Below are 10,017 nucleotides of genomic sequence, written 5' to 3'. Positions count from 1 at the left end.
CTTGTAATTCTGTTATTTTATAAATAATTTTATAATTTCAATAATCCTGACAATCCTGAAAAAGGAAATATTTTCACTTAATTCAGTATCTAAAAGGATGTTATCTTATCATATAATCCACCTAATTATCTGGTTTTAACTGCACGTTAGAAACAAAATAAATATTTTCTCACAACGTGAAAAGGACAACATTTATTAAATCTGTTTAACTCTCAGCATGCTGGATCTTATAGGACAGTGTGTGCTAAAGTTGTCAAAAGCAGATATAACTTGTTGCTTAAAAATATTGACTATCATAAGGTGTGACGGGTTTACAGGATACATTTCACTGATGATTAATTGGTGAAAAACGGATTTATTTGGGAAATTGGCGCACAGGTTGCTGAAGCTGCTATCTTCCTTAAAATCGGTACACTTTGTTCATTCCTGGAAATAAACAATAGGTTGTTTTTCCTCCATCTGTGCAGAAATAAGCCAGCTTTCTGTGAACTGTAGTGTCAGCAGGACCCATCGCTCACCTGTCAGGCTGTCGTAGCACTCGATCTCGGTGCTCTCCACGGCTCTCCGCTGCTCCTCGGTCAGCTTGGCCGCAGCTTGACTCAGCAGGCTGACCTCGGAGCTCGTCGTCCCGTCAACAACATGAACGCCTTTGAGCTGGAGCAGAGCGCGGTGGTACTTGCCTATCGCCTCCCGGAATTTCTTCTCCTTATAGCAGCGATGACCCTCTGTCTTGAAGTCGATAGCTTTCTGGATCTTGAGCTCCATCTCCATTTCGGCAGAGCCGGCTCGAAACCCTCCGTCTCCTCCTCCCCCTCCACCGGCAGCCGCTGAGAGGCTGCGGCCGCCAGTCTCCGGGAAGCTCTTTAGGCTTTTTATCGGGTGTTGTTTAGCTTCCATGTCCCTCAGTGAATGCAGCTGGAGCGGACCATTGTGCTCTGTGTGTTTCGTCTGGGAGGACCGGAGCAGCGTGCTGTGCATAAAGGATGCGGTATCGGCGGAGGCAGGCGGCGGCACCAAACTGTAAGGAAGCGTCGATAAAAAGGAAATAAAAGGTCTCCAGACACGTCTGTGGAATTTTACTTGTTGTTCAAAGAATTAAAGCTTTAAAAACACCCAGAGGAAGCATGAGGAAACATCCCTAAACGGTACAACCGTCGAAAACTGAATTCCTCCTTCTGATCTCGCGGAAGGATGCTCCTGTGGTTGGCACGCGCAGCTTCAGCACCACGGACAGCGCGCGCGCGCACACGAGAAGCCCCTACCGCACGGCTTCATGGGAGAAAAATAAGTCGTGAGACGTTGCTGCGGAATATTTTACGTAAAGTGAGCAAACACATGGTATTCATCAAAATCACTTATTTTCTTTTCTACAAAAAGAATCAGATCTTTGTTAATAACATTTTCTTACAGTGAGGCAATATTGCATTGCTGTATACTTATAATTAGGTCTTATCATTCATTTAATGATGAAACATATAAAATTCAGGTTTTTTAAGATTTCAGAATTCAGTAAAATCCAGGTTTTACTTATTTGCCACTATAACAAGAAGTAGTTGATGATTTCATCTGATAACGTTTTCGAGAGCAGGTACAAAAAAACATGAGGCTACATGCGATATGAGAGAAAGACAGCGACCTCAGGTGGGCATAGAGTAAATTACACACACAGAGATCTATCTATCTATCTATCTATCTATCTATCTATCTATCTATCTATCTATCTATCTATCTATCTATCTATCTATCTATCTATCTATCGTTCTTACATATATTGGATATTGGCCCTATTCTAATGCCCTTTTATTTATCAAAGGCTGGATAAAGTCTGAACAGCTGTGTTTTTAATAATAGACCTTTGCAGCTTTTAGTTATTTTTTTCAATGTGTTAAATATGTAATTTAGGTCCCCCTGATAGCGGCTGCGCCTCGGAACTTCCCTACCGGTTCTTTACCTGGGAGCAAGTTACTACTCTTACCTCAAACTGGGTAAAACCATATAACAAAGGACTATAAAACAGGAGTAAAAAAGTAACAGCGTTTATTCCAGGTCAGGTCGTTACAGGACAGAGAAATTGCTTAGGGTTGGCACAGCTGTGGGCTCAAAAAACGTCAGAAAGCATCTAGCAACGATTGAGCAAAGATTGAGCCCCGAACAAGGTCATCTCCACCTTCTTATACCTCATGAGTCTATGTGTTGCATCAGGTGGATGCTTAATTGTCCGTATCAGAAACTGACACGCCATCCATGCCTTGAAATTCATGCATCTTGCCACTTTACCTAAGGATTACACATAGCTCTCCTTTATCAGTCGGGCTCCAAGATCTGCCCATATCCTGTGTATTTTTAAAGACATGAAGGCTGTCCTGATTAGTTGGGCTCCGTACACACAGTGACATCCACCATGAGAAGGAAGGCCTTCTACTCTGTCTAATCTGGCTAACAAAGTAACAATGCACATGATGTATAAAGAATAAACCTAACAAATGTCTCCATAAATGTTACACACTGTTTCTCTTTCTCTGTGAGTTATATATCTTTATTTGTGTTTTGATGTCTTGCTTGCTTCCTTTCCCCTATTTGAGGCCATGTTCAGGGTTTCTTCCTGTGTCTGATATTTCTTATATTGGATCATTTTGTTCCAGTATTAAATTTTTTAATCTTGTTTAATTTGTTAGGTTATGTTAGGTAATAAAGTAATTTTATTTCAATTGAATAAGACTATGAAGTAAGTTCAGGAAGATAATACAACTGATCACATATTCCTTAATTTCTTCATTATTATTGCTATTGTTTCCTTGTAGTTAACAGTCTTTAAAATGTAACATAGAAATATGTTGCATAAAGTTGTTTAAAAATATGAATAAAGAAAAATGTATAAAACCGGTTATAATACAGGAAATCAAAAAACTATTTAAAAAACAGCAGCAAAAAAAAAAAATCCACTGTGTAACCCAAGAAAATGCCATGGGGCAAGGCTTACCTGTGAATAGTGGGCTAATAATAAGTTGTATAACATTGCACTACGACATATTGGTGTTGGATGGCGTCCAACTTCTAGCGCTCAATAACAGTTTATCCAGCCCAGGATGATTGAACTACATCCAATAATTGTTCTGCATTTCTTTGTTTTTGTCCATCAGACAGATTCGTTTGGATTTCACACCTCTCCTTTACAATCTGTTTTGGGATCAAGATAGGGCTTGCTAACTGTTGTGCTTGGGATTGTTGTCTTGTTGTCTGTTGAAACAGAAATCCTCCTCCTCACATAAAAAGCCTTAAATAACCATCTTTTATAAGAGATCTGATTATTCCTTATGTTCCAAACAGAGCACTTCACTCTCATTCTGCAGGTTTACTGATGGTTCCTGGAATTCTGTAAATGTAGAATGGGAGGCAGATCTTTTAGTGATCAGGCTCCTCTCCTGTGGAACCAAGTACCAGTCTCAATCCATAAGGCAGACACTGTCTACTTGTAAGGCTTCAAAGTTTTCTCTTTGATGAAGCTCAAAGTTAAAAACAGAGCGATGTTTGCTCAGTTGCTGGGTGAGTAGAGGTAGGTGGAGGTAGAGCATTAACAACCTGATCCAGCGGGGAAAGAATTTCAGTCCCTAATGAAGTTTTTTTCTTGGCTCAACCTTTCTCATACCTCATCCAAAATATTCAGTCATCCTGGGCTATTGTCTATATTTATGCTACAATATGTTTGGGTTGCTGGATCACTTCTTCTCATCCTGCTTCACTCTCTCTGTTCTCTCATTCTGCAGTATTTGAAGTTCATCACATAACTTTATATTCTCTCTGCTTTTTCTCATCATAGTAGCTTAATACGATCAGTCCCTGTTCCACTGTGACTCCATCTTGGATTGAAATATCAGCTGTACTGCTGCCATCGACATCTCTGTTTATAGATGCTGGAGATTGGCCCATTTTAATTGTAGTAGACACCCTGTCTATTTTTAAGAGTAGGCTTAGAACTTTCCTTTTTGATGCATCATATCAGTGATTGGCAAAACTAGATTATCACCTAGGTTCCATGAACAAGACCCTTAGCCTCAGAATGCTCCCTGGTTGCTCCTTACTCTTCCTGAAAGTAAGAAGAACCTTACTTACTTCAATCATATTTTGTTCAGATCCAAGATTCTTTTTTGCCCTCAATATCTTAAAAGAAATTCATCACTTCTGATGTTTTTATTCTTCTCTTTTTCTTTAAAGCATAAAAAACATTTCTATATATTTACAGTGAAACCAACGGCATGTTTAGATTCTTTCTGATTGGGGTGAACTGAGGTGAACCTGAAACCATTATTTACAGGAGGTAATGTAATTTTTTTTTTTACTACATATTCAACTTCTAAATGGCTCAGCAGATATAAAATAGCATTAAAACAGCAAATACTGTGTTCATGCAAGATGTCTCATTTACAAATAAATATGTATCCAGTACAAGTCAATTATTTAGTAATGTAACCTGTGAGCAGCCTTATATTTTAATAAACTAAGAGCAGAAATATAAAAAAAACTAATGTTTGTGGTTATATAGACATACTTGTATCTTTAACAAAAGCTTGAGTAAAGCCACTGCTGAAAAGCTAGCCTTTTTCAAAGTAATACCTAAATCCAACTATTTAGTCAACCATTACATGATAAATCGTTTTTATGTTTGTATTATATTTGTATTCACGGTGAGCTAAAACAAAATATGCTGCATATTTCACTGCGTCTCAGTCTCTTTGGTGCCTTACAGAATAAGATGGTCGCTTCAAAAAGCTAAATTTGATCACCTCATTCAGCAGCGGGGTGAGCAGCCTAGGAGGGTTCAGCATTTTAATCAAAAAATGGGGGTGTATTTTGGGTATCACCACTGTGGTTTTATTTTTAGATCATTTAGTTATTTCATTATTTGGTAAACTGGTTGTTTTATATAAACCGATATATTAAATGATTAATACGTTTCTGAAAGCATTAAGACAGCCTTGCTCCGGCCCCAAAATGTGCATATGCAATGTACACGCAATGGCAAGTCTAACCTGGAAGCAGCAACATTGCAAGTCCTGCCTTAGTAGACGTGTGTAAACACAGGCAGGTTCATGTTAAGCCATGAATTCAAATCATGGTTAAAATGGGCCAGTAACAATATCAGTCTCCATGGAAGACATTTTCCACAAAAGATGTTTTCATCTGAAAATGCTTCTTTCATGGCTTCAGAGTTCTTTGTCATGACCAAAAACATCACAGGTGGCAGGAAGTTGTTTCAATAAAAGTCATGTTTCCACATGGTTGTATTCACTGGGAGCAGGAAGGAGGTTGGAAAGGTTTATTGACAAATCAGGTGCTCAGTGTTCTTATAGGAAAGGGGTGTAGACATTGCTATTATATGATCCTGCATAACAACTCACATTTTAATCATATGTTGTTCAGATCCATAATTCTCCCCTCCTCAGTATCTTAAAAGAAAGTCATCACTGCTGATGTTTGGATCTTTGCTTTTCTTTAAAGCATAAAAAACATTTCTATATATTTCCAGTGAAACCAACTGCAGGTTTAGATGCTCTCTGAGTGGGCTGAGGTGAAGTATCTACAGTGAACTGATGTCACCTATGAGGTTCTACACAAGTTTCCAAGTAGAAATATCAAGAAGGTTCTAGAAAACTATTTGTGGTCAAAAAGTTAAAGGTGCTACTATCATTTAACGGAGTGATTAAGCAAAGATATGTTGCTTTCCTTGTCTCAAGGGTCCAATGAGGTTTGATCAACATGTTTACCTTTTTTTTTTTTTTTTTTTAACAGCTGAAAAACATACAGTACATACTGAAGCCTTTGATGACAAACATGATACAGCAGGATTTTTCAGGTTCAGATCAAGCAATAACATAATTACTTGGATTGTTTTCAACTGCAGGCTGATAATCTAAGGGGATTTATTTAACTACTTTAGGAGAAGTTCATAAATTGAGTGCAAAAGCAGTTGGGTTCTTATACAGGAGCATTTCAAATGACTAGAATATCACTGAAGACTTTATTTATTCCAGGAAATCAATTCAAAAAGTGAAACAGATTCGTTCAAAAGTGGTATATTTTTTACTCACAGCTAATGGAAAGCAAAAATGTACTTTGTATAAAAATTTGACTGGTAATTAAAAAAGATAGTTATGTTTATCTGCATGGGTCAAGACAACCATGTGAACTTATCCTAATAGTTAACTACAAGACAGTGTTTGAACCTTCTATACAGAAGATCATTGCTAAAGGTCAGAGAGCTGCATCCAAGTAATTAATGTGGTGATGAGTGGAAGGAGAACGTATGGATACCTGCAGTTATCAAAGGATAGTGGGGGAAAGTCCAATTCAAAGTTTGTAATGCTACGTTCACACTGCACGCAGTAGAGGCAGCTAGTTTACATGTAAAGTCTATGGTTGACACGCATCAAAAGGTCCTGCAGCGCATTTCAAGCAGCAGGCGCAGTGCATCTTGACGAGTCTTCTGAGCCACGGGATGCGCTACTCAAGCAGCAGCTGCTGGAGTAGGAAAAATTAAACTTTTGGTTCTTGACGCGTCGCATCAACCGATCAGAGAAGCTGATCTGGGAGCTGGCAGGGAGACAGACACAGCACTGCTGATGCAGATCGCTATGATCACTCCCCTGAAACAGTTTAATCCTGCCAGTAAAATATGTTCGCTTTTATTATTCTGGTGCCTGCAGTTTGGATTACATACATTAAAAATGCCTTCCGGCCACCACGAACAGCAGTGGAAGGGGATTTCCAGTGACAGGGCCGCAACAGTGTATGGCTATCTGAGCGGCTCAGACAGCGAGTTAATATTTAAAGGCAGGATTGTAATTTTGATGACTGATTGCACAGAGGAGGTTCTCAGGTGGACTTTCTCACTAAAAAAAATATTTAAAACTACTTCTTACACACTTATAAAAGCAAATACAGCAAAGCTGCTCTCTGCTATTGAACATAGGAGCAGCAGAAGCATCAGACGCATCTGGAGACACTTTAATGAATGCGCTTCAGGAGCGTCAAAGATATTCTTGAGGTGCATCAGATCTTAAGTGTACAAGCTTAAAAAATGAAGCAGCAGCTTTTGTGCCGCTTCCAGTGTTTGCAGTCTGAACGTAGCATAAGAGATTGATAAGGCGCTGACAGCAGCTGAGGCAGAGCTTCAGTGGTCAACACAGAAGCAATCAAGTGAATGTAATGTATAAGACGGCCTAACGAAGCGGTGAGTGACGATACGGTGCAGTATAGGGGCATTCATTTCAGCTGTATAGCATTTACTAAATATATAATTAAATTTGTGTTAATTTATGTTCACATTTTTGGAGAAACTGTGTTATTGTATTATTAGTTATATAACTTCTAAGCACCAAAAATAACAGATATAATAGAGGAAAATATGTGCGGAATTAATCTATACAAGTTTCACTTTTTGAACCAAATGACCAAAATTAGATTCCAACTCATTAAGATGCACTTGTATATAAAGTAAACAAGGCCAATCAGAACCGCACCTCAGCTAATGCTCATTGCTTTTAAAATACACAAATTGGCCGATATGACACGATACCAAAGCCTTGAGTCTGAGCAGCATGAAACAGCATCACTAAAGCTTTTAAATAAAAAATACCAACATTAAATAAAAGTGACTCATTAATGGCAGCAACAGAAAAAGTAAAAAATAAAATAAAATACTTCTAATAATGATAACACCAACTTGCCATCCTGATGGAGGAAAAGAATATGATTGAATTCTATATTGTGTGTAGGGTGAGAGTCTGAATGGATGTTAGGGCTTCTTGTTTCCCAGTCTTTTGAATACACTGACAGCTTTGACGTCCATCTTGGCCCCCACGGAGTCTCCACCTCCACCCCCAACCCCGGAGCCATTGCTGCTGCTGCTGACCTTTGAACTGGCTGTAGTGGCTTTTTCCATCGCTCTGGACCTGGTGCTTGTCACTCTGTTGTCCTGCGTGTCGGCCGATGTTGGCGTCGTAGCCGTGCTTGCGGCGGGGGGCTTGCCCAGTCTCTGAAGCACACTAATTTTGGCAGGCAGGAGGCCATTTGGGGAGGAGGTAGAGGAGGATGTGGGAGGATCAGAGGGAGGAAGCTTAAATTTTCCACCAAGGCGACGCAGGGTGGTAGGAGGTGGTTTTGGGGCTGGAGCTTTCTTCAATAGAGATGGTCCCTTAAGGACACCGGCATACTGTAGGACGGAGCCTTCTCCATCACTCTCTGCATCCTCTTCTTCCATATTTTCATCCAATTTTGCTGGCTTTGGCATTTCTTCGCCTTCATTTGCCCCGTCAAGGCGGCTGAATACCCCAGTGGGCTGCAAGAACATAAGTTTAGATGGGGAGGCTTTATTTCAGGCAGGATGAAGCTGGAATCATAGTGAACACTCACCTTGCTGTTGCTGGTTGTTGTATCTGCCATTGATTCAGCTCCAAGTCTTTCAAAGACTGAGGTACGCTTCAAACCTGTTTTAGCAGAAGAAATACTTTTAGAAGAACGCAAAAAGTCTTTGGAAATAGTTACTGATTGGAGGTTCTGATTTTTCTTAGTTATATAAAATAAAGACAATTTTATGTATTAATCCTTAGTTTATGTATTGGCCCTAGTTTAGACCCTTGTGTTCAGTGGATGACAGAACTTATTAGTTGCTTGTAAATATAAGAAATTTATATTTCTGATGTTTTTGTAAATGAGTCTAAAAATAATCAGATACAAAAAAACACCTCACATTAGCCTGCGTTTTATCACTTTAAGCTTTCCTTATGAAATGCTCACAAGTATCATTGAATTCTAATTAGCAAAATATACTAAATGTATATATAAATTGCTCAAAAAAATAAAGGGAACACAAACAACACGATACATCCGCAATCAAATCAAACTTCTGTGAAATCAAAGTGTCCACTAAGGAAGCAACACTGACAATTCCACACGGTGTTGTCTAAATGGAACAGAAAACAAGTGGAAATTATTGGCAATTAGCAAGATGTCCTCAATAATTAAGTGGTTCTGCAGGTTGGAACCACAGACAACTTCTCAGTCCAGCTTTCTGGCTGATGCTTTGCTCACTTTAGAATATTGTTGGTGCTTTCACTCTGGTGGTAGCATTAGATGGACTCTACAAACCACACAGGTGGCCCACCAAATGCGCTATATAATATTCTATGACCCCTTTAAACATTTGTTCAACATTCAAGCAAAGCAAGAAGATATGCCTTTTCCAGAAATTGTGTTACACCGCAGAAATTAAGTAGGAAGGAAATAGAATCAGTTGGTTAGTATCATTAGTGAAGATGGTGACTGAATTGAAAAAAAAAAAAAGAGGGTCAGTAGAAGCTTTGGTTAAGTTTAGGGGGTATACTGTGATGACTGGTTTTGTTGAAGTCTGGTGTTAGCCATTCTGTCGGCGAGACCACAGGGTCAGCCCTACCTTTCTTGGCCTGCTGGGCAAGGATTCGACGTGTACGAGGCGTGGTGCCCTTTGGCATGTTGATGATGTACTTGCCTTCCATCTCTGCTGTGACGCGTCGGCGCTTTGCTGCAGACTTCCCTTCGTCGGCTGGTTGGCTTACGACTGAAAATAGACGCAGAGATTAAACGTTGAAAAACAAACATCAGAGAAGACGAAAAGTAGAGCTGAGCAAATTTTACCTGGTTTGTTGTTCTTGTTTGCTTGGGAGTTGGACACCGTGACAGAGAGCCGATTGTCAATGGGTCGACGCACCGGAGTGGGAGGAGGGGAGTCATGACTCAAAGCGTTGGCAATCATACGGGTGGCAGCTGTACACAGACAATTTATCAAGTTATTATAGCTGTGGAAAAGGTCAGGAGCAGGAAGTCATTTAGGGATACATTAACCATAAAACAAGAGTAATTAATTACTATTTGTGCTAATTTTCACCTTTTTAAGTCGTGGGGCATTAACATTTTTTGGCACAAAAAATATACAGGGTTTATATAGGATTGAATAACTCAAATTTAATGCTCTTAGAAATAATT

The 10,017-nt window shown here is 39.4% G+C and overlaps 2 protein-coding genes across 4 annotated transcripts in view; both read right to left on the bottom strand.

Moving 5' to 3' along the window:
* Positions 1-354: 354 nt before the first annotated feature.
* Positions 355-1,224, bottom strand: ttc9b (tetratricopeptide repeat domain 9B). The gene has a single exon (XM_015370259.1). The coding sequence runs from the start codon at positions 976-978 to the stop codon at positions 421-423; it is 558 nt and encodes a 185-aa protein (XP_015225745.1). The 5' UTR covers positions 979-1,224; the 3' UTR covers positions 355-420.
* A 5,208-nt stretch (positions 1,225-6,432) lies between these two features.
* LOC107081937 (chromosome unknown open reading frame, human C19orf47) overlaps positions 6,433-10,017 on the bottom strand; it is an 11,682-nt gene continuing 8,097 nt past the window's right edge. The window contains exons 5-8 of one of the 3 annotated variants that reach the window (XM_015370317.1): positions 9,670-9,798; positions 9,524-9,592; positions 8,410-8,483; positions 6,433-8,335 (exon numbers count right to left, since the gene is read on the bottom strand). In XM_015370317.1, the coding sequence (XP_015225803.1) occupies positions 7,793-8,335; positions 8,410-8,483; positions 9,524-9,592; positions 9,670-9,798 (815 nt within the window). In that variant the 3' untranslated portion in view covers positions 6,433-7,792. Of the gene's footprint in view, positions 8,336-8,409; positions 8,484-9,448; positions 9,593-9,669; positions 9,799-10,017 lie in introns of all 3 variants that reach the window. The other 2 variants (XM_015370315.1, XM_015370316.1) reach the window with 2 other exon arrangements.

Source organism: Cyprinodon variegatus, unplaced genomic scaffold (assembly GCF_000732505.1).
Source record: "Cyprinodon variegatus isolate N-32 unplaced genomic scaffold, C_variegatus-1.0 Scaffold44, whole genome shotgun sequence".
In the NCBI taxonomy this organism is placed as follows: Eukaryota; Metazoa; Chordata; class Actinopteri; order Cyprinodontiformes; family Cyprinodontidae; genus Cyprinodon; species Cyprinodon variegatus.
The sequence above is the reverse complement of the archived record's forward strand: the minus strand, read 5'-3'. Positions and strand labels throughout refer to the sequence as shown.